The 27,981-nt window shown below is 46.0% G+C and overlaps 2 protein-coding genes across 3 annotated transcripts in view; both read right to left on the bottom strand.

The window, feature by feature from the left end:
• Window positions 1–954: 954 nt before the first annotated feature.
• On the bottom strand, window positions 955–3,766 carry FNDC10 (fibronectin type III domain containing 10). The gene has a single exon (XM_083877028.1). The coding sequence runs from the start codon at window positions 3,602–3,604 to the stop codon at window positions 2,882–2,884; it is 723 nt and encodes a 240-aa protein (XP_083733154.1). The 5' UTR covers window positions 3,605–3,766; the 3' UTR covers window positions 955–2,881.
• A 3,965-nt stretch (window positions 3,767–7,731) lies between these two features.
• Window positions 7,732–27,981, bottom strand: part of LOC310918002 (uncharacterized protein) — a 30,455-nt gene continuing 10,205 nt past the window's right edge. Inside the window, exons 4-14 of one of the 2 annotated variants that reach the window (XM_083876677.1) lie at window positions 27,674–27,727; window positions 22,390–22,540; window positions 20,158–20,240; window positions 17,895–18,020; window positions 16,384–16,629; window positions 14,669–14,826; window positions 12,273–12,466; window positions 11,472–11,542; window positions 10,867–11,031; window positions 9,581–9,665; window positions 7,732–8,260 (exon numbers count right to left, since the gene is read on the bottom strand). In XM_083876677.1, coding sequence (XP_083732803.1) covers window positions 8,235–8,260; window positions 9,581–9,665; window positions 10,867–11,031; window positions 11,472–11,542; window positions 12,273–12,466; window positions 14,669–14,826; window positions 16,384–16,629; window positions 17,895–18,020; window positions 20,158–20,240; window positions 22,390–22,540; window positions 27,674–27,727 — 1,359 coding nt within the window. In that variant the 3' untranslated portion in view covers window positions 7,732–8,234. The remainder of the gene's footprint in view (window positions 8,261–9,580; window positions 9,666–10,866; window positions 11,032–11,471; window positions 11,543–12,272; window positions 12,467–14,668; window positions 14,827–16,383; window positions 16,630–17,894; window positions 18,021–20,157; window positions 20,241–22,389; window positions 22,541–27,673; window positions 27,728–27,981) is intronic. The other variant, XM_083876676.1, reaches the window with a different exon arrangement.

The raw sequence follows: 27,981 nt of genomic DNA, 5'->3' as shown, positions 1-27,981 counted from the left end.
TCTGCACGTTTTGGGAATTGCTGCAAAGACTGGAATAAGCTTTAACTCTGCAGCCTCACTAAGGCTTGTGGCAGCTGAATTAGTACTAAGCCTGTGTACATGGAATTTTCCCTTTTATTACCACAAGAAATGTCTACATTCATGGTAGAGGAAATTTCTATAGCGATAGAAGGGAAAAAAATCCAGTTATCAATGGGTCAACAGATATTTTGCTTAATGTCACAAAAAATCAAATAGGAAATACTCTTGATTTTCTTTTCCCCACATCCAGATGTGTTCAATTAAAGCTTAATCCACTGAAAATGAATGAGAAACTGAGATATTGTTTCCCACATCCCATTTATAATGCATGGAAAGGAAAAAAAAGAAAAAAAAGAGAATCCTTTAGAAAATTGCAGATTTTCTTCTATCAGGATTTATATTCTTCTTCTACCCTCTGCCCAGGATGCTGTTGCAATGCAATCCCCAGAGACTGATGAATAAAAATGTGAAATGACTACAGAAACATCTCTTTAGTATCTTCTAGGTGCTGTTTTAGCAGGTCACTGTATCATTATTACCTGCAGAGGTGTTTTACTGAAGACAGACACATTCAAAACTGTAAATTAAATTTCCATTTCCTCAGACTTACATCAGTGCTACCACCTGAATTACCCAGTTATCTGTAGTCCAAACCTCTAGCAAATAAAATTGAGCATTCAGAGAATAAATCTCTTTTTTTTTTCCCATTAATGCTGTCAAAAATTTACAGTAGGCAATGGAATATTATTATGACCAGTTTGGGCAGACTCACTTTGAGTCAAGCAAGATCTTGAACCTTTAAATATTTACGAAATTTTCATTTCTTTTCATTATCCTCTTAATTTATTAAGTTCAATGCCAAGGTGGTACAAGGCTCATTGTTTATACAGCTGGTTTTCACAACTGGCAATTCATGACAAGATGAGGAACAGAACTGGGACATTGGTTGACAAAAAGGTGACAGAGATGTACAAAATCAGTGGCACTCCAATGGTCCTGTGCTGAATTGTCTACAGCAAAGGCTGACCTGAAACTTTTAAAACACCAAAATTAGTCTTAATGTTCTTAAAAATCGCCTTTTTTTTTTCCATCAGTCGATCTCCTTAGGGATAAAAACCCAAAAAATGATGGCATCAATGAGCTGATTCAATCAAGGCAAGGTAATCAACACAGAACATTTAAATAGAGTCGGCTGCATGTGAGAATGGAAACACAGCAGGAAAAACAAAGAAAACAAAGAAAAAGGCGTTTCTGCCCCGTGAAATGCAGGCCTTCAGTTCCTCAGCCACTCCCAAGTTCTTGAAGGGATTATAATGTTCAGGACAAATACTGTGTATTATTAAGGATCCCCCACACTTCCTATATTTACCCTCTACCACCAAGTTCCAACTTCACAAACGACTTTCACAAGGAAAAGCAAACAGGTCGTTCACCAGTGCTAAACATTTACACAAACAGATCACACATGAACCTGACAGTGTTTTAACACCAACAATCCCTTTACAGCAGAGCCTTTCCCCTACTTTTTTTTTTTTTTTTTTGCTTTAGGTGCACAGTTTCCTAAGTGCTAATAAATTAATTTTTTTGTGTGTGTTACAGCAGTCAACTACATACAAACAACACGTACTAAAAACTACCTCGCTAAATACCTCTCTGAAGGTAACTACTTTGTATATATTTAAATTTCAAGTAATGATCATCAGCCCAAGTTGTTTTTTTTTTTTTTTTTAAGAAAACAATCAGACAAACCAACAATTCCACTAATTCCAAGAGACGAGAACACGAGGGGAGATAACGCTAAACTACGAGAGGACTACAGGAACACTGATAGAAATGGGACAAATTCTCAGCACTAAGGCACAATAGAATCAGTACTAGAGTATGGCTAAAACCTTACTTTTACTACAGCATCAAGTGAGGAGTTAACGGGGAGTGTTCCTACGCTCAAAAAACACTCGGCTACAACATCAGTGAGTTCTGTGCTCGAGAAGCTTCTACCTTAGTGCAGCTGCATTGCTAAAGGAGGGGGTTTCAGGGGCCAAAAGGGAAGTGCTCACTTATATCTCACTTATATCTTATTTATAATTAAGGGTTGGTTCCTACTTGCTCGACCAAATGGAGTTTTCTTACTCAGTTTATCCCTTTCACTCTTTGTGAAGCTATGAGACAATTCTGATGGGAGAAAAGCGGGTGTTGGATGTTGTTGATGGTCGCTGGGGTTGACCAGAAAACCCTGGACCAGAAAACCCTCGTTGATTTTGGACAGTGGCCAGTCAAGGCCTCCCCAAAATCTGTGACCAGCATAAGGGATGATACAAAACCCACCTAAAACACCAGATTAAGTGGGCTTTGGATCAAACACACACTTAGCTATGGGGTTTGCAGTTCCACCAGTCGGTTCCCCTGAACTTTCAACAACTTTACTCCATAGGAAAAAAAAAAAAAAAAAAAAAAAAAAAATCAAGCACAGGTCTAAGACCAAGAGGTTTTAGGCTTAAAATAAGGGAGTTCTGGAGAGTCTTTTCACACAGGCCCTCGGTAGGATCTGCCGCTTGCCCTTAAAAACAGACAATTTCTGGCACTTGTGGGCCTCTGCCACTGGTTTTTGATCCGCTGAGACGCCGCCAGTTCAGGCCCTGGCTGAGCATCCACCCCAGGAACAGGAACATCTCCCAACCCCGCTGGAAACGCGCATCATCCTGGAAATCCGGGCACGGCAAACCCAAAGTCGGAAAGCGACTTTTCCTCGCCGGAGAGCGCTGGGAGGACGGCTGCGGGAGCTCCCGCGTTCCTCGGCTCATCATCACCATCATCACCATCACCATCATCATCACCATCACCATCATCCCCTTTTCCCGCACTACGCGCGGCGCGGCGCTCCCGCCTGGTGGTGGTGATGTCCTCCTCCTCCTCCTCCTCCTCCTCCTCCTCCTCCTCCTCCGCGGGGGCTCATGAGGTTCTCGGTGATATAAGCCACCAGCAGGCAGATAAAGACGAGCATCACGCAGATGGAGCCCCCCACGGCCGTCATGGCCACCACGATGTCGCGCATGGCGGCGGGCTCCACGCGGAACTCCACGCACTGCGCGGGCGGCGCGGGGCGCGGCGGGGCCACGCGGGGCTGCAGGCACAGGCGGTACCGCACGCTGCCGTGCGCCTCGCCCAGCAGGTAATCGCGGCAGGCGGCTCCCAGCTCCACGCTGTCGCAAGGGAACCGCGTGTAGGTGCCGTCCCAGGAGCAGTTGAGCGCGAAGCCGCGCAGAGCGGCGGAGAAGCGCGGAGGAGGCGGCCCCCAGTGCCGCAGCCCCCACTGCAGCAGCACGCTGCCGTTCCGCAGCACGTTGGCCACCAGCGCGCCGCCCGGGGAGCGGTGGGAGCGGCAGCCCCGAGCCGAGCACTGGAAGCCGCGGGCGGGCGGGCGGAAGCAAAGCCGCCCCTCCGCCGCCGCCCCATCGCCGCCCACCTTGTAGGGGCACCAGGGCTCGTCGGGGTCGCTGTCGGGGTCGGGGTTGGGGCGGTCGGCGGCGCCGAGGCAAAGCAAGGCGAGCAGAGGAGGCAGCAGGCTGCTGGGCGGGCCGGGCATGCCGGCGGCCGCCGCCGCATGGAGGAGGATGCTCGGATGATGCTCGGATGCTGAGAGGGGCCGGAGAGCGCGGGGCGAGCTCCGCAGCCGCCGCGGGGCCGCCAGTGGAGAGAGGCGGTGCCGCCGTTAACTCTCGCCGGGCTGCGGAGCACCCGCCCGCCCGCCCGCTGCTGCTGCTGCTGCGGCCGCTGGTGGCCGCCCGGACGCGGCTCGCGGGGATACGAGCGGCGCACCGAGCGCTCAGACCCCGCGGGGGCGGGCACGGGGGGTTCAGACCCCCCAAAAGCCGGCACGGAGCGCTCAGACCCCGCGGGGGCGGGCACGGGGGGTTCAGACCCCCCAAAAGCCGGCACGGAGCGCTCAGACCCCGCGGGGGCGGGCACGGGGGTTGAGACCCCACGGGGATCGGCATAAGGGGATGATGAGACCCCGCAAAGGCGGTACGGGGGGTTTGAGACCCCACAAAGGCGGCTCGAGAGATGCTGAGACCCCACAAAGGCAGCACGGGAGATGCTGAGACCCCGCAGGGGCGGGTACGGGAGGGGTTGAGACCCCCCAAAAGCCGGCACGGGGGATGCTGAGACCCCCAGAGGGTCAGCACAAAGGGATGCTGAGACCCCACAGGGGTCGGCACAAGGGGATGCTCAGACCCCCCAGGGGTTGGTACAGGGATTCTCAGACCCCACAGGGGTCGGCACAAGGGGATGCTCAGACCCCCCAGGGGTTGGTACAGGGATGCTCAGACCCCACAGGGGTGGGTACAGGGATGCTCAGACCCCACAAGGGTTGATGCAGGGATGCTCAGACCCCACAGGGGTGGGTACAGGGATGCTCAGACCCCACAGGGGTTGATGCAGGGATGCTCAGACCCCACAGGGGTGGGTACAGGGATGCTCAGACCTCATAGGGGTTAATATAGGGATGCTCAGACCCCACAGGGGTTGGTACAGGGATGCCCAGACCTCATAGGGGTTAATATAGGGATGCTCAGACCCCACAGGGGTTGGTACAGGGATGCCCAGACCTCATAGGGGTTAATATAGGGATGCTCAGACCCCACAGGGGTTGGTACAGGGATGCTCAGACCCCACAAGGGTTGATGCAGGGATGCTCAGACCCCACAGGGGTGGGTACAGGGATGCTCAGACCCCACAGAGGTTGGTACATGGGATGTTTAAATAATTTTGCTTTCTGATGCACTGGACATGAATGGTCTGACATCAGGACACCTTTTCCTGTTGGAAAAAGTGGGTTTTTCGAGTGTATGGCTCCTAAGGAAATCTTTAATTTACCAATATCAAGTATTGCAAGTTATTTCCACATCTGATTTTTCAGCAGATTTAATGGAGGTGTCTGTTAGCCGATGGAAAGTTGCCAGAAATCTCTTTTGATACCCAAAGGGATTAATGGGAATCAATAAAAAAATAAGATCAGAATAGAAAAGGATGCTGGAGGTGCAGTTATGGCTTGGAAAACACTCGGATATTGGAGCAGGAAGAGGTGCTGTGCTGCTCAAGGCACTTCTTGGCAAATTTACTTGTGGAATTCCAGCCAGGATGCAAAAACTGGAGATCTGAGGGTCCTTCCTGAGAAATGTGAGCATGTTCAGGAAGTGGCTGGAGCCAAACCAAGCAAGTTTTTTCCTCCTTGAAACTGTGTGTCCTTCTCCTCAGAGCCATGAAGAGCAGATTGTTCTCCAGGGCTGTCCTTGTTTCCATGTCCAGGGAAGAGACCTGGCACCAACTTCTGTGGCTGCTTGTGATTAACAACTCACTTTGAGTGAATTCTGGTGGGAGATCCAAGGCTCTGGGGTGTGGTGCAGGGAGGAGAAATGATTGGCACAGCAGTGAAAGCCCTGAACCCATAAAAAATTATAACACTGCATGTTAACTCCACCTTCTGCACTTTTTTTTGGCCTTGCACTATGTCTTTGAGCAAAAACTCAACTATTTATACCAGAACATGCTTTGGCTTGGTCAGGCTGCCCGAGCTGGCTCCCTGTGAACCCTTTGTCTCATTGTTTGCTCTCTTAGCAATCCATCTGTTTCCTGAGACCTTGTTCTGGGCGGTCAAACCCAGCCTGGGCTTTTCACAGCACCTGTTGTTCAGGCCAAACCTTGTGATCTGCTCTGAGCTGTGAAGCCCCAGCAGCATCTCAAACCCAGCAGCGTCCCAGATTGCTTTACAGCCCTCCAGACAGACCCAGCACCGCAGGGTTCTGCCTTTTCTGCTTCTCCTCCACTGGGTTTATTGTCTCTTCTTAGAGGAAACAGTGAACGAGTATTAAAACTCGCTGTGGGCCAGGCAGTGAAGCACTGACAACCTACAGCTCACGATTTATGCAACGCTCTGCTAATTTTAGTCTCAGCTATGGCCAGGGCAGACAATCCCCAGGGCAGAGATGTTTGTTCTCAACTGAGGGCAGCATATGACATATGGTTCCTAAAGCATCCTCCGAGCTGGGAGCTTTGCATTCAGGCCTGAGTTGCTTCAGTTCCCTCCAAGTCATAACTTTGAGGATTACTCACCCCAGACGTGCAAAGGCAGAGGATCTGCCTCCTGATTTAGATTATCCTGCAGCCTGAATCAGTGAGCAGCCTCACTCACCCCCACTGGGCTTCTATTTGCAGTGCTTGATTCACTTCCCAGCGAGGGCTGAACCTGACTGTGCCAGGCTCAGGGAGAGCAGGGAGAGAGTGAGTGGAGCAGGCAGGGAGAGCTGTGCTGAACACAGCTGGGGGATGGAATTTTGGCACTGGGGCCGTGGGCTGAGTGCTCAGGGATGCTGCTCTGACCTGGCAGCTTTGATCAGGATGTTCTGAAAGCAGCAAGTGCAGCCTCAGCTGATGTGCTGTCACTGTGCTATTCATAGAGGAGCAGCCTTGCATCACAGCAAGAGAAAGCACCAACGCAGCTTTAACCATCTCAGGGCATTTTGGATAGTTTAAACCCCACCAGAGTTTTGTAGTCAGCTCCTTGCTGGGCTCCATGAGCAGCTCTGGCACTTGGCTACAAGAGAATTTCCTGAAATTGTCCCTTCCCTTATTGTGCTCCACTCTACGCCAGAGCTGGACTTGCACAGCTGATTGTGCTGGTAAGAAACACAAGCAGAATCAAAACAAAAAACTCCTAACAAATGTAAATTTCAAGCTCCATTACAACCAGCGGAAGAAAAAAAATAATCAATGCTGTCAGAATGAAAAAGGCTGAGCTTGCTGGGAAATAAACATTGTTTTCCCCAGTGTCTAAAAGTGCTTGCAAAATATGCCACAAACAAGGGATTAAAAAGAGCTCAACTAATTCAAATGGAAAACAAAGATTCTCTGATTTTTTTTTACCAGGTGATGACATTCAGCCACGAGCTGTGTTTGATGACTGAGGTCCCAGAGTTTGGGATTTCCAACGTGGTGATGAGGAGGCAGGAGAACAGCTCAGGCACAGGGCTCTGGCACAGGGCACAGAGTGGGACAGCTCTGCCCTCTTCTTACCACTTAAAACAGATTCTGGGCTTCCAGATCTTCTGATTAAACCCATTATCCTTTTATTTTAAATTCCAGCTGACTGTTTTTTGTCCCTGAGGTCAGGTAAGATGTATTTTGGAGGCCAAATAAAGTACCACAGGATTCAACCTACTGCATCAACAATACCCAGCTTGTTGATTAAAACCTGTCTAGAAGAAGCAAAATTCACTTTAGCTCCTTGTCAAATGTTGGGAGACTGGAAATAAGCCAAGCATGTTGGAACTGCATTAGCTGGGCTGCAAATATTCATTTTTTTTTTCCATTTGTTGGTGTGGGTGTCCCTGTCCCCAGGGGGAAGAGCCTCTCTCAGCTCAGGCCAGCCCTCACCTCCAGTAGCAACATTAGGGAAAATGCACATCATTCCATGGGGACATTCCCAGCCCAGCAGGACTGTCACAGCTCAAAGGCAAGGCAAGGCCAACTCTCCAAGGGTCTGTTTCCTTTTCTACACCAGGAAAGGGGTGTTCACATCCACACACACACACACACACTGCTGGCCATGGTTGGTGCAGCTCCAGACAAAGAACAGGAAATTTCCTCTGATTCCCTCCCCACCCTACTCAGAGGGGAGCCAAGGGTGTGCTAAAGAAACACCACTGAGCAAAATCATTTATGAAGACAGATTCCTTTGTATTAGAGATCAGTCGAGTGAGTCCAGGGAGCAGCTCAGGCACCCCTCTGCTGCCCAAGGGGGTAAAAAACACCCCTCAAAACCAACCTAAAAACCCCTCTCCAAAAGGGAATGTGAAAAACAAGAGGGTGAAGAACACAGGAAATCAAAAAGTGCTTCTAAGAAAAGCAGCAGGATCAGATCATTCCCAGTCTGAGATCTCCCAATCGCCTGGAGAGGCAGCAGTGGCCCCACACTGAGATGGAATTGTGGTCTGCAAACCCCCTGCAAGGGCCTGCAGAGCCTTCCCTCCTCCTGCCTTTCTTCTGGGCAGTGTTTAATTGAGGAGGCAGTTCCCAGGAGGAGTTCCCATCTCCTCATTCCTGGAGTGTCCCGTTTTTCCTCCAGCAGCTCTCAGAAGTAGTCATCCTTCTTGCCACCAGCTCCCTGCATGCCCGCATGGTCCTTCTGCTCTTGGACAAGCTCCAGGTCATCGTTGTCATCCACCTCCCCTCCATGATCCTCCTGGGGGCACAGGGAACAGCCAGGAAGGAAAAAAAAAAAAATCAGCAAAAAGGAAATGCTGGAAAAGGAGACCCTAAATAACAGCACAGAACTGTTCCACCAAACCAGCCCAGCTTTAGAAACCAGGCAAGAACCCACCTCTGCCAGGCACCTTTAGGTGTCACTGGCAGGACAGTGAGGTGTTGCCATCATCAGCCAAGGTGCTTTAAGCACATTTAATATCCTGGCAGCACAATGCAACTCTGACATCTCAGCCCGTTGTCTCTGCTGCATGAGGGGCAGATACAAAGAGCAGATATGAGGAGCTGGTATTTTACACCCACCACGTTTAAAACTTGTCACAAACCCCACCCAGGCCGTGCAGCAGCCAGCTCAGCCTCCATGGATGATTTTAGCTCCAACCATCCATTGTAGACACCTAAAGAGGCCTGGATTCACTCAGGGAAAGGAGACCTGACACCAACTCTGCTCTGCCCACTCCTGATTTCCCCACTCCCTTAATTCTCAGCAGGCAGCCCAAACCCTCAGCTGGGGAAACTGCAGAAAAAAACCCTCAGGAGCCACTCACAAAGGGCAGGGAGAGAATGAATGAGACTGGAAGAGGGTTCATTTCTATCTCTGTGAGCCAGAAGGTACCAGGGTGCTTGAGAAACATTTATCTGGCCTGGCTACACTGGCACAGCCTGGGATTCCTCCTATAATTCCTCCTGGGATTCCTCCTATAATTCCTGTGATTCCTCCTATAATTTCTCCTATAATTCCTCCTGTGATTCCTCCTATAATTCCTTCTGTAATTCCTCCTGTGATTCTTCCTGTGATTCCTCCTATGATTCCTCCTACAATTCCTCCTGTGATTTCTCCTACAGTTCCTCCCTCCTGTCATTCCTCCTGCGATTTCTCCTATAATTCCTTCTGTGATTCCTCCTGTGATTCCTCCTACAATTCCTCCTGTGATTTCTCCTACAATTCCTCCCTCCTGTCATTCCTCCTGAGATTTCTCCTATAATTCCTTCTGTGATTCCTCCTATAATTCCTCCTGTGATTGCTCCTATAATTCCTTCTGTGATTCCTCCTATAATTCCTCCCAGTTGCTGTTTGGGAATCATCCCACAGCTCAGCTGCTGCAGGTGGATGCAGACAAAAAGGAGGAGGGGACAAGGAGCACAAAGGGTGCTCTGAACACCTGGAAAAGGCTCCAGGTTTGTTCTGGAGACCTCCCAGAGCAGGCAGAGGCAGACCTGGAGCCCCTGCTCACATCTGGCTCCCTAAAAGCTGAGTCCTCCCCAGGTGACACCACACAGAGAGGGAAAGAGGAAGAACCTTGGTGTCGTACAATTTCTTGCTCCTGATCTTCCTGGTAGTCTTCCAGTGGCTCTTCCCTGGGCTTGGCAGCTCTGCCAGCATCCTGAAAAACACAGCCAGGCACGGTTGGGAGTGCCCCAGCCTGCTCCCATTCCCTGCCAGGGACAACTCCCTGGGCCACAGCCCCAGCTCTGGATCAGGAGGAGCAGAGGGACAATCAGGCAACACAAACTCCATTTATTTTTTTCCATCCAGTCTCTTTTTCCACCTGCTGGCAGCTCCTTCCACAGGGAGAGGGAGGTCTCTCCTGCAGCAGGAGGGCCCCAGGGCTGTTGCCTCAAGCCCCAGGAGTCTGGAAAACTTTGAGTTGTTTAGGGAGTACAGCACAGCCAGATCTGAAAGCCAGGTACTTATGTCACTAATTCCACATTTTCACTAATCTCAAGGAGGTGTTGCTCTGCTGGTGCCAGCATCTCTCTCTTATTTGATTTCATTGGCCTGGATTTCTTTTCTTCTTTCTTAATCCCACTATTAATCATGATTTTAGAGCCTGACAGATAAAACACTCTTATTTTTAAAACAAGCAACGTTCAGCTGCTTGTCAAAACAAACGAACATTTCCCTGATGCAGAGCCTGGCTTCAAGACAGCAAGAAACACTTTGTGAAATAAATGGATTCCATCTGCAAGGAGGCAAACAGAGCTCTAACATGATGTCACTGCTGCCAGGAGCCTTGGACAGGGCTGCACTGACCAGAACCTGAGCACAAACTCACATTATTGTCTCTGGTTCTGGTCCCAAGTGCATGAAAAGTCCCAGTCCCTCTGCAGGAACAGCTGGGAAGGAGCCATCCCTTATTCCACAACTCTCCATCCCTAAAGGTGTTGCAAGTGCCAGGGAGGACTTCAAAAAGCAGAGAGAATGAGGCCAAAGCAAGCTCTGGCACTTGGCTAAAAGATAATTTCCTGACCTCTGGCACCTTTGCTCATTCTGCTCCACTCCGTGCCAGAGTTTGACTTGCACAGCTGATTGTACTGGTGAGAAACACAAGCAGAAATCAAAACAAAGAGCCAGAAGGTCCCGTGAAATGTAAATTTCAAGCTCCATTACAACCAGTGGAAAAATAAATAGGTTGTTTTTGTCCAACCTGCCAAAGAGCTTTCTCCTGCCTGCCACATCCTCCCAGTGGGATTATGGATCCACCCAGGAATCTGATGTTTCCCTTTCAGTCCTGAAGTTCTCTGCCCACCCTTCCCCAGCTGGGGATCCCTCCCTGGCCCTGCTGCTTGTCCCCAGTCAGTCACCTTTGGTGGCTTCTCCTTGGACTCTTCTTTAACTCTGGGCTCCTTAAACTTCTCCGAGCCTCCCACCTTCTCCTCGAAGTCAGGTCTCTCCAGCTCAGCCTCCTCAAACTCATCCTCACCCTGGTTGTTGGGGTCCTGGGCAGGGTCTGCAGCATCATCTGGCATCTGGACCAGAAAAGCCTCTTGTGAACAGCTGGCAGGATATTTCCTCAGGAGGCACAAATTGCCTTCCCCCAGCAAGCAGGAGCATTTGGTTGCACCTCTCCAAGCCTGTTAGTATTTGTTAAAAAAACCCCAAACCAGTCTTTGTTATCCCTCCAGACCCAAGGAGGTTGGAGCTGCACATTACAGAAACTTCTGGGTAATTATTGACTTATTTGCCTCTTATTCTGAGCCAGAGTTGCATCTGCTCTTATTCAGGGCAGAGTTGCAGATGAAACATGGCAGGATGAAAAGATGGAAACTTTTCACAGCCAGGCTGGACGGGGCTTGGAGCACCCTGGGATAGTGGGAGGTGTCCCTGCCTGGGGCTGGGGGTGGGATGAGATGAGCTTTAAGGTCCCTTCCAGCCCTTGGAGTGGGTTTGTGGTGCTGTGGTTACTCACCATGGGCTCCTGCACCACCACGGCCTCTTTCTGTGAGGGCACGTTCTCCTCCCTGTCGATCACTCCTGCGTCTGCCAGGGATGGGACAGGGACAGGGATGGGACAGGGATGGGACAGGGAAAGGGGACAGGGAGAGAGGACAGGGACAGGACAGGGAAAGGGACAGGGATAGGGATGGGACAGGGACGGGGACAGGGAAAGGGACAGGGACAGGGCAGGGAAAGGGACAGGGACAGGACAGGGAAAGGGACAGGACAGGGATGGGACAGGGGCAGGACAGGGACAGGGACAGGGATGGGACAGGACAGGGATGGGACAGGGACAGGACAGGGACAGGGATGGGACAGGGACAGGGATGGGACAGGGATGGGACAGGGACAGGGATGGGACAGGGATGGGACAGGGACAGGGATGGGACAGGGACAGGGATGGGACAGGGAAAGGGAAAGGGAAAGGGAAAGGGAAAGGGAAAGGGAAAGGGATGGGACAGGGGCAGGGATGGGACAGGGACAGGCGCAGGGAAAGGGACGAGGACAGGGAAAGGGAAAGGGATGGGACAGGGAAAAGGACAGGACAGGGAAAGGGACAGGACAGGGACAGGACAGGGACAGGAACATTGGACAGGACAGGGTAGGAGTAGGGATAGGGACAAGGACAGGGACAGGGATAGGGACAGGACAGTCAGTGGGGTCTCCTCAAACCCCCTGCCACCAGTTTGGTGTTTTATCTCAACCAGCCTGGGGCAGCTGGTGCTCAGTGAATTCATGCAGAGAAACACCACAAAGAAAACCACTTCCATACCCATTTCCAGCTCCTCCTCATCCACCCTGTCCTTCTCTGCTGCCTGCTCTGCCCCTCTCCTTGGGCTGGGGGGCTGGGGGCTGCCCCTCTGCCCCTTCTGCCCGGCCTTGGGGGGAAACTGGAGGTTCTTGGGGTACCCAAGTGCTTGTTCCTCGTCCATTTGGGCGTTCACCTTGCCAACGAGCTCCTTCCAGCTGCAAGCAAACAGAACCCCATAAATGTTCCATAAAACTATTTTATAATGGCAAGAAGAGAAAAAAAAATACTCCAACATGTGCAGGAGTTTGGCCTAATTTAACTTTTTTTTTTTTTTTAAGCAGGTTGTATTAATTACTGTGATATCTGCTTGAAAAAAGAGTATTTAATATGCCACATAGTACAAAAAAAGTTCTGCTTTGTAAATAGAATTTATTGTAGAACTCCCTTAATGTTATTCATATGACAGTGACATGCACATTGCAATAAACTCCAGTTCTAAATAGGTTCTTCCTCATAAATACACACATCTAAGGGTTTAAAAATATCAAAACCACAAGTCCACTTCATTGTTCCAACTTCATGGAAAATGAAGATGCTACTAAATTAAAATGAATGCTTCCCAAATACCCAAATAGCCTTAGTCAGGGGCAGCTTCAGAAGCAGAGAAGGGATGAAATCCCAGTGACGGGGACTCAAAAATAAGTGAAGCAAAACCTTTTAACCCCAGTAAGTTACAGCAAATTCCAAGCAGGGTGACTGCTTGTCCCAGCCTGTCCTCTACATGAGATTTAAAAATCTATTTATGACATTTCAGTTTTCTAACTCCTGGAAAGGACAAGTGGCTTTAACTTTAGCAGCTTTTTAAGCCATCACACAAACAAATGAGATTTTAAAGTCTGCTTAAGACATTTCAGTTTTTAATTGCTGGAAAGGACAAGTGCCTTTAACTTTAGCAGTTCTTCAAGCCAGCACACAAACCCTTCAGTGAGAAAAATCACAACCCAGCCCTCAGCTCAGACTTCCCCATAATAAAACCATCAAAATGCAGGTTGGAAGGTGCTGCTCAGAGCCTCCCAGGGCAGCAGCTCCTGCTCTGGAATTCCTTGGTGACAGCTCCAGGAAAAGCAAAGCACAGCAGACACCCTAGGATTCCTGTCCTCACCGAAATCCCTTGCCAAATAAATCAATATTTGCATTTTCTGCCTCGTGTAGGGGTGGGAAGGTGGCAGGGCTCTGTGTGGTGAGGAAAGGCCATTGTGCCATCAAAACCCTCAGTCACACCAGGGTGATGATGCCTGAGGGTTTAGCTTTTATTAGTTTTTAGCTTTTATATATTTTAATTTTTTAGCTTCATATTTTTCATGTATTTGTAATCCTGCAGTTCTTTAGTGCAGAACTCTAAACTCCATGTACAGTGTGAGCTGCTGCTTCCCCATTTTGGTCAGACACAACAATTCCTCTCCAGGCCTGGGGATCAAGGACACCTCACTGCCTCAGGCCCTGAGAAATTGAAATAAAAGTGAGTTGAGGGGGAACAAACTTGGGGCAAATTCCTTCATTACCTGAAGCTGGAATTGGAGGATTAACCCCCCAATCTGCAAATTGACCAAACTGATAAAAGTGTGAAAACCTGTAACCCGTTTTGGGGTCCATTTTTGGGTGGGTTTCACCTGCCCTAAATGTACCTGAAGGCCCCTCAATAAATACAACTTATTCAATAAATACAACTGCTTTTTATCCTCTTAATTTTGTCTGGCCTCTGGTTTTAGGTAACCCCAAAAAGGCACAACACCCCCTGAGCTGTTCCTGCTGTGCCCCTGCAGATGTGATTTATCACAGCACTTTGGGGAGGACGTGGCCATTTAAAGAAATAAGCAGAGCACAGTCTCTGCCCTGGAAAGGCCACAGGTTAAATGAACAGCCAAAAATAGAAGAGAAGAAAGGGCAGGAACAGGCTGAGTCTAGAATGAAATCCAGAAGTTTCCTCTACAGATAAAAAAGAAATAAAATCCTGTTTGCTCCAATAAACTGAACAGGCACGACCTGCACACACACACACAGGGGATAAATAAGTTCAAGGAGGAAGCACTATTTTCAGAGCTCACTTTTTTGGATTGTGGCCAGGCTTTGATGAATTGCAGCCACAGGAGAGACATTTTCTTCCTTTTGCAGAGCAGAGCAGTCTCCTGCCAGCGCTGCTGAGACAATAAATGCTTTCCCCAGTGTCTGCACAGCATCCACTGCATCCTGCACCCTGCCCAGACTCCCTGGAACTCCACCAACACACCAAAAAAGTTGTTCCTCCAACAATTTTTCAAGCAAACCCACAATAAACACAAGAAGAGAGAGACTTGGGATGTTCCTTTTGGGCATCTTCACCCCAAACACTAAAAGTAGAAGAGCTTTTTGTCACCAACCTTTGCATTTGCACCTGCCTGTGCCCTGCTGAGTGCTGGCTGTGTGGCACTGGAGGTTTTTCTGCAGGAGAAGGTTGTCCTGGCTCAGCCAGGGCCAGCCCAGGAGGCTGGCTCTCCTCGTGGCTTCTCACCTGGATACGCATCACCATCTTCACATCCTGCAGAGGAGACACACCTGGGGCATCAAACACCCCCAAACCTGCACAGGTTTATGGGGGCAGAAAATCCTGTGTCAAGGAGAAAACACCCTGAAGTGCTCCAGATAAAATTTACCCACCCTGCCCACCCTGCAGTAGAAGACTCCACCTTTAATGCAGCCAAAAAACAAATAATTCAGATCCTACGTGAACCCTACTTTTGTCTGGGGTAGGTGAATCTCCAAGAAAAGAGGAACAAATAAAATAAATCTTTTTTCCTCTAAAATAAAAGAGGAAAAACAACTCCCCTCCACATCAACACGACTGTAATTAAAGTCCAGCCATTTAGATGATTGGCTTTAAGGCATTTACAGCACCGTGGGGCAAAAGCTGACAGGCCAAGAAATGCTAATAATGGATTGTAATTAAAAAATAGTTTGGCTTCTGATTGTGATGGTGTGAATTGTAACATCTGTGTTGCCTCACCCTTCACACGAGACTGAAAATGGAATAAAAGTTTTTAAAACTCCTCTCAGTTGCCTCATCTCTGGGTCAGAAAAGGGTATAATCCAACACAGCCACACTGCAATTACTGTCTTTTTTTAGAGATTTGCTGTCCATAACTCCCTCTCAAGAGGCTGTTGTGATGATTATTCACTCTTTGCAGACTTGGCAAAAGCCTTGGCAGAAGCAGCAGACTTGGCAGAAGACCCCACTCCCCTGAGCCTGGCCATGACACCACCAACCCCTCTGTGAATTAACCCCTCAGCACCACAAACCATTGTTTGCTGTCCATAACTCCCTCTCAGTCACCCCAGGAAGCTGGAGGGGCTGCTTTGATGATTATTTACTCTTTGCAGACTTGGCAAAAGTCTTGGCAGAAGAACCCACTCCCCTGAGCCTGACCATGACACCACCAACCCCTCAGTGAGTTAACCCACAGCACCACAAACCATTGTTTGCTGTCCATAACTCCCTCTCAATCACCCCAGGAGCTTGTGGGGGGGTGCTGCTGTGATGATTCACTCTTTGCAGACATGACAGAAATCTTGGCAGAAGCAGCAGATTTGGCAGAAAAGCCCACTGCCCTGAGCCTGGCCATGGCACCACCAACCCCTCAGCACCACCCACAACACCACAAACCTCCCAATCCTGAGCTACCCCAAGCCCTGGGCACACGAAAACCCCACCAACCCCTCAGCACTACCCACAACACCACAAACTCTGATCTGCCTCAAGCCCAGGGCATACAAAACACTACCCACAGCACCACAAACCCCCCAGTCCTCATTTGCCCCAAGCCATGAGCACACAAAAACCCCAGCAGGACCTCAGCACTACCCACAGCTCCTCCTGATCCAGCCCCCACAAACCCCCAATCCTGATGTACCCCAAGCCCTGGGCACACAAAACCCCAAGCAGGACCTCAGCACTACCCACAGCACCACAAACCCTGCTCTGCCCCAAGCCCTGGGCACACAAAACCCCAGCAGCACCTCAGAATTACCCACAGCATCACAAACCCCCCAATCTTCATCTGCCCCAAGCCCTGGGCACACAAACGCCAGCAGCACGTACGGGGCCGGGCAGGCTGTTCATGGTGCGGGTGAAGCGGCCGGCCTGGCCGTCCCCGTGCCGCGCTGGCCACGCTGGAACAGCCTCCGGCAGCCACGGGGCACCCGGGGCTGCGGCCACCGGGCTGGGGGACACCTGTGCAGGTGGCCTGGGGACAGCCAGCAGGGAGGAGCTCTGGGCTGGCAGGTGCTGAGGGCCCAGCGGGGCTGAGGGCAGAGAGGGATGGTGATCATGGCTGGGCTGGAGAACCTGCATAGGGGAGAGAAAGGACAAGAGAAAGTGTCAGATTGGTTGGTTTATTGTGTTGTATTGTGTGATGTAATACTGTATATTATAATATTATTTAATATCTAATATATAGTGTATAGTAGATATTTTTATAGAATTTATAAAATTAAATATAGATTATATAATTTATATATAATATATAATTATATGTTAAATATTATATATTGTCTATATTATTATATTACATTATATATATTATATTATATTATATTATATATTATATATTATATATTATATATAATATATTATCTATTATCTATTATAATCTATAATCTATCTATAATCTATTCTATATTCTATATTCTATATTCTATAATATGTAATATGTTATATATAATATATAATATATAATAATTATATTATTTATACAATAAATTATATATCATGTTTTTATATTGTATATATTTTATATGCTATATATAGAAATATATAGAATATAATAATTATATAGACTATCTAAAAATATATTTAATATATTATATTAAAATAGACATAATATATATTATATAGGTATATATTATATAATTATGTTTATTATATTCTAAATTATATAATTATATAATATATGATATCTTATTGATGATATATAACATAATACATAATTTAAATTTATAATTAATATTATATAAATAGTATAAAATAAAATAATTATGTCATATAATATAATATAATATCTAGAATAGAATAATATATATTATACATTATATTATATATAATATCAATATATTATTATACAATATATTGATATGACATGATATGATATGATATGATATTATTTAAACATTATGAAAGAAAAGCCTTGTAACATCAAGCCTTGCTATTTCAGCTAAACTAACAACTAGCCCAAGAATTTTTGCAATAAAAAAAAAAAAAACCTTAAAAATGAGAATCAGTTTACATAACAAACTATTCTTGGGAGAAAAACAACTCACACCTACAAAGAAAAAAATTCTACCCGTGTGAAACACTCACTTCCCAAGAAAAAAAAAGTGTAAACTATCTTAAAAAAAATAAATTTGATAGACACCTACACTTAGCATTACCAACCAATCAACTAAATCTCAATAAATCACCAACCAATTAAACTCAAACATGGTGCCTTCTAACATTCCTATAAATATAAACTATATAAATAAAAATTTGAGTATTTTACATTAAAAAAATATAAATATCTTAACTGTCTCTATAACAGCATTTATCCCTGGGTTTTCCTGGGAGTAGCAGACCTTGTGCTGGCTGCTGGCTGGGACCAGGGGCTGCTGCCCCTTCCCTCCTCCTCCTCCTCCTCCTCCTCTCAAGCCTGGCATCTTCTGGAGAGCTTCCTTGAGCTGCCTGAACTCTTCCATCTGAGCCTGAGGGGAGGAGAAAGACACAGAGAAATCTCACAGGGGTTAAACATCTCCCTGCTGGACCAGCCCCTCCTCATTTGTTTGCCAGAGGGCAATTTTAAAGAAATTATGTGTTTTATGCATATGGAAATTGGAGAAAATTTGCAACCATCAATGACAAACTCAGATTTTTGTATTACCTCTTTGCCAGTCTTCCTTCTTATTTTATTGCACTTTTTACCCTGATTATTTTCCTCCATTTTAAAGAAAATATGTAATTTATGCATGTGGAAGTTAGAGAAAACTCATAATTTTCAATGACAAACCTGGATTTCTGTTCTTCCCCTTTGCCAGTCTTGCCTCTTATTGTATCGCACATTTACCTTGATTATTTTCCTCCAGTTTAAAGAAAAGATGTATTTTATGCATGTGGAAGTTGGAGAAATTTGCAACCATCAATGACAAACTCAGATTTCTGTATTCCTCCTTTGCCAGTCTTGCCTCTTATTTTACTGCACTTTTACCCTGATTCTTTTCCTCCATTTTAAAAAGAGATGTATTTTATGCTTGTGGAAGTTGGAGGAAATTTGCAACCATCAGCGACAAACCTGGATTTCTGTACTTCCCTCTTTGCCAGTCTTGCCTCTTATTTTACTGCACTTTTACCCTGATTATTTTCCTCCACTTTAAAGAAAAGATGTATTTTATGCAGGTACAAGTTGGGGAAAACTTGCAACCATCAATGACAAACTCAGATTTCTGTATTCCCTCTTTGCCAGTCTTCCTTCTTATTTTACTGCACTTTTACCCTGATTATTTTCCTCCAGTTTAAAGAAAAGATGTATTTTATGCATGTGGAAGTTGGAGAAAACTCGTAACCATCAATGACAAACTCAGATTTCTGTATTCCTCCTTTGCCAGTCTTGCCTCTTATTTTACTGCACTTTTACCCTGATTGTTTTCCTCCATTTTAAAGAAAATATTTTTTTTATGCATATGGAAGTTGGAGAAAACTCGTAACCATCAATGACAAACTCAGATTTCTGTATTCCCCTCTTTGCCAGTCTTGCCTCTTATTTTATTGCACTTTTACCCTGATTCTTTTCCTCCATTAAAAAAAATATGTATTTTATGCATATGGAAGTTGGAGAAAATTCTCAACCATCAATGACAAACTCAGATTTCTGTATTCCCACTTTGCCAGTCCTCCTTCTTATTTTACTGCACTTTTACCCTGATTGTTTTCCTGATGCTGTTCAGTGCAGGAGCTGTGGATTAACTCCTGCCTTGGCACAAGGATTGTCTCCTGCCCTGAGCTGCACCTCCAGGTCTCCTCATTCCCTTCCAGTGGAGGCATTTCCCCCTGGACTGCTCATCCCAGCAGGGCTGACAACAATTGGCATAATCCTACTTGACAATCCAATTTACTTCACAAGACAAAGGGAAAAAAAAAATCGATTCTCCTGGGCTGGGTAAGCAAAATTCAGCTCTCCTCTCTCTCCTGCAGCTTATTTTTCTTTCATCTCCAACCCCTGAAAAGTAGGGCTTGAAAAAGGCACTCAGGAAAAGCTCCTAATTTCCTCCCTGGTTATTTTTAGGAAATGGAAAGGGGAGATCTTTTCATGAGCTTGCCAGGGTACCTGGAAATGGACCAAAATAGGGTCTGGGCAGAGTAGGAAATCTTCCAAACAGCAAGCAAAGTTTAGCAGGAAATTAATTCCTGAGCAGGCTCTGTTGATTTTAGTTCTTCCCTCTGAAATGTGACCTTAAAATTAACATTAGAAACAAAACAAACACCAACAAAACCCCTCAGCAATGCAAACATGTAAGGAAGGAGGAAAAGGCAGCCAAGAAGAGTTCCTGGGATGTGAATTTGTAGGAAACTTCCAGTCAGGAAGCAAAAATTGTACCCACCAATTCAGCATCACCTGGAAGTGTTTGGAATGTGGGGGGACATTCCAGGGTTGGGAATTCAGGGACTTTGTGCAGCAAATCTGTATTTAAATTCCAGGCTGGAGGATTTTACAGAATGGATCTGCACTCCCAACACCATTTTAGGCAGCTCAGCACTCTGGAATACAGTTGGTAACTGGATTTTTTATTATTTATTAACTGGATTTTTTATCTATGGAATATCCGTGTGCAGACCCCAGGGGGTTACCTGGGCATTGAGGAGCTGGGAGTGAACCTCCAGGTGAGCCTTCCTGAGGAGTTTGCTCTCTTCTCTGAGTTTAAACACCGTGTCTGCAGGAGAAAAAGAAATCTGCTTAAGAAAGATTTTTTTTTTTTTTTTTTTAAATTGTGGCATCTCCCTCTCACCACAAATTCATCCTGACCTCACAGATCTCTCCAAGCCCAGGAATTACAAACCTCCTTACCATCCCTCCCAGGAATTCCTTCTCTCCAGATTCTTAACTTCTAAATTTCCTAATTTAAAATCTTAATTTCCTAACTCCTGCTCTCAGCTCAGGCTCTCGCTGTGTTTGCCACAGGGCTCAGATAATTCACTTTTTTATTTCCCTTCCCCTTTTCAGCTGAAGAGAAGATGGAGTCACTGCCCTTTCCTGGGAGAACTGGAAGCTTAAGGAACAACCCCAAAAAGGCTTTTCCAGCTCTTCTGAACCCACAGATTCCCTCCCCCTGCACAGAGAAGCTGCTGCTTGATAGTAAAAACCAAAAAAAAAAAAAAAAAAAAAAAACAAAAAAACCCCACGACCCACTTAGAGAAAATAATCACGGGACAGCTCTGTCCTTAGGCACGTTTATTCCTGAGCTTTTAAGGAACAGTTGTGCCTTGCAGCCTCCAGGTTGGAGCTTGAAAAGCAGTTTTTTCAAGATCTTTTCACACTTTAAGAATGGAAAGTGTTTCACTCTCCAATGGAAAGGGAAAGGGAAGGGGAAGGAGGAGAAGGAGAAGGAGGAGGAGAAAGAAGGAGGAGAAGGAGGAGGAGAAGGAAAAAGGAGAAGGAGGAGAAGGAGAAGGAGAAGGAGAAGGAGAAGGAGAAAGGAGAAAGGAGAAGGAGGAGAAGGAAAAAGGAGAAGGAAGAAGGAGAAGGAGGAAGAAGGAGAAAGAAGGAAGAAGGAGAAGGAAGAAAGAGAAGGAAGAAAGAGAAGGAAGAAAGAGAAGGAAGAAAGAGAAGGAAGAAAGAGAAGGAGAAGGAGAAAAAAAAGAAAAGCTGTGTCCCCAAATCCCAGCCCGATTTTGGATCCTGGATCTCTCAGAACACCCCCAGAACAGGAGGCACTGGGCTTTCTCTGCACACACAGTCACAATACAAACTGGGATGGGAATTTTTCCATGATTGGATGGTGTCTGCAATGAGCTCTGAATGGCACACACGGCTCAAAATTACAGATATTTCTGATTACAGGGTTTATTTTTTTTATATATTCAGCCCTGGGACAACACATTTAACCACTAAGGTTGGGTGCTGTGCTCTTGCCTTGCAGTGAGGTTTGACATCAGACTGAGAGTGGAACTCTCATTGAGAGCCAAACTAACAAAAATCCCTCTAACAAAGTGTATTCCAGGAACAGAGACAATCAAATATTTAAATTTCATTTATTTGTCCTCAATTTCCCCCCTTCTAACCCAAAAGCTCGTCAGTTATTATCCTGATTTGTTGAGCAGAGGGAAAAAAAAAAAAACAAAACCCAAAACATCCACGAGCAGATTCTGATGTTCCAGATCTCATCAAGCAGGAACAGATGCAAACCTTAAAAGCCTCACAATGTAATTAAAGATAAATAAACTGAATAAAATAAATTAAAGATAAATAAGATAAATAAATTAAAGATAAATAAACTGAATAAACCCCACTCTTTGGGAATTAAAGGGATCAGCATTGCCTACAACACTGGCACTATTAAATTGCATTTTACAGACCTACACCATTAATTACAAAAAGTGTGTTTCATTTTGCTGCTGAGCTCAAATGTCAGGATTTTCAGGATTTGCTCCTGCAGCACCACCTGAATGCACATTGCCACACAAAATTATTCCTGGGGGGTTTTTTTGGGGGGGCTTGCAGAGGAATCTCTGCCCTCTCTTGATCCCAGCCTGGTGTTTTCTTGTCATCAGATGACACAAAAGAAATACACTCACCTGTCATGTTGAGAAGTGAAAAGAGAAAGGAGAAGTTTATTATGATTTGAGGTTTTTATATAAGATTTGGAATTTGTTCAGGGATTGGGGGACGAGAGTAAAACCTCTCTGACCCCAGTGGTCAACTTAAAAATATTAATTTGTCTTTTCTCTTGGAAAGGAATTCATATTTACAAAATACCAGTCTTTGCTTTTGTTACAAGCCTAAAAAATCTCCAGTAAAACAATCAGAAGGCTGAAAAAAAAAAAAAATCAAAGCAGCGTTTTCTGAGTTTTTATCAGGCTCACCCTGCAGGTTGGTGACCTCGCTGTCCTTCTCCTGCTGCAGCTGGGCCACTCTCTGGCTGTGGCTCTCCAGGCTCTTACGATGCTCCAGTTTGAGGCTGTTGTGCTGCAGCTGCAGGTCCAGCAGCTGCTTCTTGACATCGTCGTGCTGGTTCTGGGGAGAAAAAGAAAGGTCAGGGCCAGTCCTAGAGGAGGGATTTAGTATTGCCAAATGGGTCTGTCTTGGGTTGAAATGCAAGATGGAACCAAAAGGATTTATTCTATTGTCATCTGTTAAAAACAGTTGGGGAGGTTTCAAAATCCAACAATGATTTTAAAATCCAACAATAATTTTAAAATCCAACAATCATTTTAAAATAAAACAGTAATTTTAAAATCCAACAATAATTTTAAAATCCAACAGTACTTAGACCCAATATGAATAAATTTTGGCGGAAAGAATTTTAAATTGTATGAGCTTAATAAAACTTACATGTAATAAAACCTTAAATGAATAGGATATAGACTTAATATCGTCTAAACTTTATAAAAACTTAAACTTATCAAAACTTAAAAGCAGCCTAAACTTTACAGGGCCTGAACTTAACAGAACTTAAAATAACATCATTTAACTGAGCAATACTTAAACTGTACTTAAATTAAGTTTAAGGGATGGTATTTTCTCTATCTCTTGCAAGACCCATCCGTCATAACTCCAGGGGAATATCTTCTGTTCAAACCAGGTGGGACAGAGTTCTTTGTCTCTTCCAGAACCCATCTCTCATAATTCTGGGGGAATATCCTCTGTTCAAACCAGGTGGATTCCCGTTATTTATCCCTTCCAGGACCTTTATCCTCCCTGCAGGGGATCTCTGCTGTCCATGGCCCATCCAGGCTCACTGCAGGGCTGAGACAATTCCATCAGCCCAGGGGGAGGAGCCCGGAATTCCCACCTGGATCAAACCTGGCATTGGGAACCCCAGCACAGCCTGTTTGGATTCCCAGAGGGAGACCAGACCCAGCTCAGCACCACTGGAGCTTCTACAGGATCATCTCTGCTCCACCAGAGCCACATGTGGCACTGCAGGAGGGTTTAATTGGACTGACACCAACACCCTGAGCAACAACAAGGTGTTAGGTTGTGTTCTGACTCTGTCAGAACTTTTTATTTTGTACTACTGCACTTTTATTTTAATATTCTTAGTAAAGAGCTGTTATTCCTATTCCCATATCTTTGCCTGAGAGCCTCTTAATTTCAAAATTATAATAATTCAGAGGGAGGGGGTTTGCATCTTCCTTCCTTCCTCCCTTAGTAGACACCTGGGTTTCCAAATCAAGACATTCTGTTTAATGACTTTAATGAGTTGCTTGAGGGGGCAGGAGAAATGTTTGTTCCTCCACCGAGGCAGCCAGAAATCCCAGGTATCCTCCCAAGGGCCATCAAACATTCTCTGTGCTCGGTGGTCCAGGGGAAGGTGGGAAATGTCAATTAAACTCTGCTTTGGATGGAGGTTTTGGGGTTTTCCTTGGGAGTCTCTAAGCTGGAGACAGAATTGGTGGCAAATCCCTTTCTGGGATAGATCCAGGAGCTGCTCCTGCAGGAATCCATCACAGCAGGCCAGGAAATTTGCTGCTATCAAACCAAATCTCTTTGGAACACAAATCCAAGGGTCTTCCCAAAGTTCCCAGACCTCTAAGGAACATTCCCTGCTCCTTTCCACAGAGCCCTGCACTCTGCAGGGTGGGAATAAATAATCACCTTTGAACAGGGTGAAATATTCCCACATGACCTTCCTCAGGTGTTGGACACACACCTGGACACTCAGGGCTTTTCCCTCTGCTTGGTTTGTTTCCCAACAGGCTGGAAATTCCCCCAGGCACCCTGAGAGCTGCTCTGACAGGAGGGAGAGCTCCTCCAGGGATGCTGACAGAGCCCACAGCACCACGGCGCTCTCAGGACAAGAATTCCAGGGTAACAAGACTCTCACAAGATCACAGATTATTTCAGGCAGGGCAAGAATTCAGCAGGATAGGAGTGGGCTGGAAAGCTGCTCTCCTCTCCTCTCCCCTCTTGCAGAAAAACACACACAAACATCCTTTAACTCGGACCCGCTGAACCAGAATTCACCTCCTTTTATTTTTTGTTGTTGTTCCCATGGTAACCCAGAGAGAGAGAGAGAGAGAGAGAGATTCCTTCCACACTGAGTTTGTCAACACCAATTATGGATGCAGATTGAGTGGCTCTCAGGTGAACCCTGGCCCTGCCACACAATCCCTCCTCAGGACTCAGGCAGCCATTTCAATCAGGCTTCCAGAGACAGAAAAAAAATAAAATAAAAATTTAAAATAAAAATTTAAAATCTTCTTATTAAAAAAAAAAAAAAAAAAAAAAAAAAAAAAAAAAAAAAAAAAAAAACAAACAAACAAACAAAAAAAAACAACAACAACACCAAACTCTAAATGCTCTCAATGCTTGTATTTATCTCCAGGAAAACAAAAGTGTCTGTGGCCCAGGCGTTCCCCCTGAAGCAATTATTCTCCTCTAAAAGGGATGTAGGATATAAAAGCTGTGCTCCAAAAATAGAGGCAGAGCAGAGGAAAAGGTGGAAGGGTCCCAGAGACAGAACAAAGAGAGACAAGGATGTCAGGTCAACCAGATCACAGGATCTGGAGGGAAAATAAAGAGAACTGAAGATTCCTGCTTTGGCTTTCAGAGGGAGTTAGAGCTCTCATCAGAGCCCTTGGCTGAAAGAACTGCAAAGAAACCACTTCCCTAAAATCATTTTGATACCAAACACCTCAGAAACCACAATATTAAACCATCGAGGTTTGATTTAAACAAGAAACTCTTGTGAAATCTGAGGAATTTGAAATCCTCATCAGCTCAGGCCAATTCATTTCTCAGCCACATCCTGCCTGCAAGGGGCTGTGCATGGTTTGTGTCCCCAGACTGATTTGTGTCCCCAGGCTGATTTGTGTCCCCAGGCTCATTTGTGTCCCCAGACTGATTTGTGTCCCCAGGCTGATTTGTGTCCCCAGGCTGCTCCCAGGCAGGAAAAAGGGAGGAAATTTTCATCCTCTGACAGCAGCAGGAGCTGGAAAAGGAGAGAAATGCCCTGACCAAGGTCTCACAGAACACCCAGAGCTGTTTCCTGAGCCTGGCTGGGAACAGGGATGGGCAAATTCCAGCAGGAATGCAAAGATGCTGCTGGAGGAGCTGCAGGCAGGAGGTCTGGAACACCCCACAGGGGGATTATTAATCAGAAAATTGAATTATCTGCCAGCAGAACCAGTCAGTCCCAGCAAGGCCAGGTATCTTGAGCAGCCCAGGAACCTCCCATGTCCATCTGAGTGAGAACATGAAATCTCCCTCAGTCCCCAAGGGCTGGTTTTGTCTTTCAGCAGCTGTAAATGTAGTTAAAAAAAAAAAAAAAAAAAAAAAAACAAAAAACAAAAAAAAAAAAACAACCACTTGGAGTTGCTTTTTTTGTGGTTTTTTTTTTCCACCTCTCCAATAAAAGGAAGCAAGAAAAAAAGGAGGAAAAAAAAAAAAAAAAAAGCTCTGAGTGTCCCCTTGAGAGAAGCAGAGCAGAGAATTCTGCTCAGTTGCTATGAAGAGGAATGTTGCTGTTGCAGAGCGTTCCCAGAGCCCACGGTGCTGGAGAAAACCCAAGAGACAGAACTGTACTTCCCTTTTCCCCACGCTGGAATCCAAAAGGCAGGCAAGGCAGCTGGAGGTCCAGCTCAGCTCAGGAAATCCAGCCCAGCAGTGCTAAGGGCTGCTGGAACTCAGCCCTCTTTCTCCATCCCGGAGTTAAATTAGCATTTTGCTGCCAAGGTTTGGGCTAAAAAGGTTTTAAAAAAACCCACCCCAGCAGCCCCTGAGCAAAAGCAAAATGGAACATCAAAATGTGCTTTGGGCGGAACAGGTGATGAGCTATAAAATGTTATAAAATGCTATAAAATACCATAAAATGCTATAAAATACCATAAAATGCTATAAAATTCTATAAAATGCTATAAGCTGCCCTGCTCTGAGCCTCTTCCACAGACTGGAATATTTTGTAGGAGCCCAAAGGGCGAAGTCCAATGAATAAATCCATTTTCACACCTGGAGACCCAGAGAAACAGCTAAACCCTGCGTGATAAAAGTGCACAAAGGTTGGCATTGAAAGGAGGTGAGAGTGAGAGCTGTAACCTGGGACAGAACAAACAGGGAACTCCCCTGGAGCTGAGCAGTCAGGGAGGAAGGATCAACACAGATCTGCTCCCCAAGGGCAGGAAACCTGGGAATCTCCAGCCCTGGTTTCCCTGCCTGAGGTGTTTTGGTTTTCTGAAATTCTTTTCTCAAGAAATTTTCTGTAAACAGGAAAAGTGTTTTTGTAAACTGTGCATTTATTATCCATTCCTTTTCCTAAGAGGAACTTATTTATGTCTTTCTGCTCTGACCAATGTGAGTGAAGAGGTTTTGCCTTTGTGTCACCAATCACATTGGTCTGTGTGAAATGGGATAAAAGGGAGACACATCCCAGAAATAAAGGAGTCTTTTTCAGCCTCCTGAATCTCAGAGTCTGTGTTGTTGTGGTGTAAAACAGCATCACTGGGATCCTCCATCCCTTCAAACAACACAGATCAATACAGATCTGCTCCCCACAGAAATCCTGGGATTCTCCAACCCTTAAAACAACACAGATCTGCTCCCCAGGGTCAGGAATCCTGGGATCCTCCATCCCATAAAACAACACAGATCAACACAGATCTCCTTCCCAGGGTCAGGAATCCTGGGATCCTCCATCCCATAAAATAACACAGATCAACACAAATCTCCTCCCCAAGGGCAGGAATCCTGGGATTCTCCATCCCATAAAATAACACAGATCTGCTCCCCAAGGGCAGGAATCCCAGGATTCTCCATCCCATAAAAGAACACAGATCTCCTCCCCAGGGGCAGGAATCCTGGAATTCTCCATCCCTTAAAACAACATGGATTTCCTCCCCAGGGGCAGGAATCCTGGAATTCTCCTCCCATAAAACAACACAGATCTGCTCCCCAGGGTCAGGAATCCTGGATTCTCCATCCCATAAAACAACACAGATCTGCTCCCCAGGGTCAGGAATCCTGGGATTCTCCATCCCCTAAAATAACACAGATCTCTTCCCCAGGGTCAGGAATCCTGGGATTCTCCATCCCATAAAACAACACAGATCTCTTCCCCAGGGTCAGGAATCCTGGGATTCTCCATCCATTAAAGCAACACAAATCCTGGGATTCTCCATCCATCAAACACAGCAGCCAAACCTCCCTTACCTTCAGGATCTTGTGCTGGGAACTGAGGGCCCCATATCTGTTCATGGAGTCTTGCTGGGGAGGAAAAAAAAAAGATCCAAGAGTGCCATTAGAGCCCGGAAAAATCTGAGAGAGGGAGGGAAAACACCCAGAAGCACCTGCCCAAATTGACACCCACAGGGAGGGACAGGGCCCAGCCCACCACGGGGACCTGCAAGGCAGGAAAAGAACTTTTTCAAAGAGCATTTTCCAAGCATCTTATTAATTGCATTTATTTATTTATTCATTTATTTTAAATAAAGAAATATAATTTATTTCTAATGAATAAA

Source organism: Zosterops lateralis (genome assembly GCF_965231275.1).
Source record: "Zosterops lateralis genome assembly, chromosome: 22".
Classification (NCBI taxonomy): Eukaryota; Metazoa; Chordata; class Aves; order Passeriformes; family Zosteropidae; genus Zosterops; species Zosterops lateralis.
Note: the sequence above shows the minus strand (reverse complement) of the source record. Positions and strands in the feature narration are given on the sequence as shown.

What these genes read in the sequence shown, in the direction of transcription:
- FNDC10 (XM_083877028.1), bottom strand. Translation starts at nt 3,604, where the DNA reads ATGCCCGGCCCGCCCAGCAGCCTGCTGCCTCCTCTGCTCGCCTTGCTT.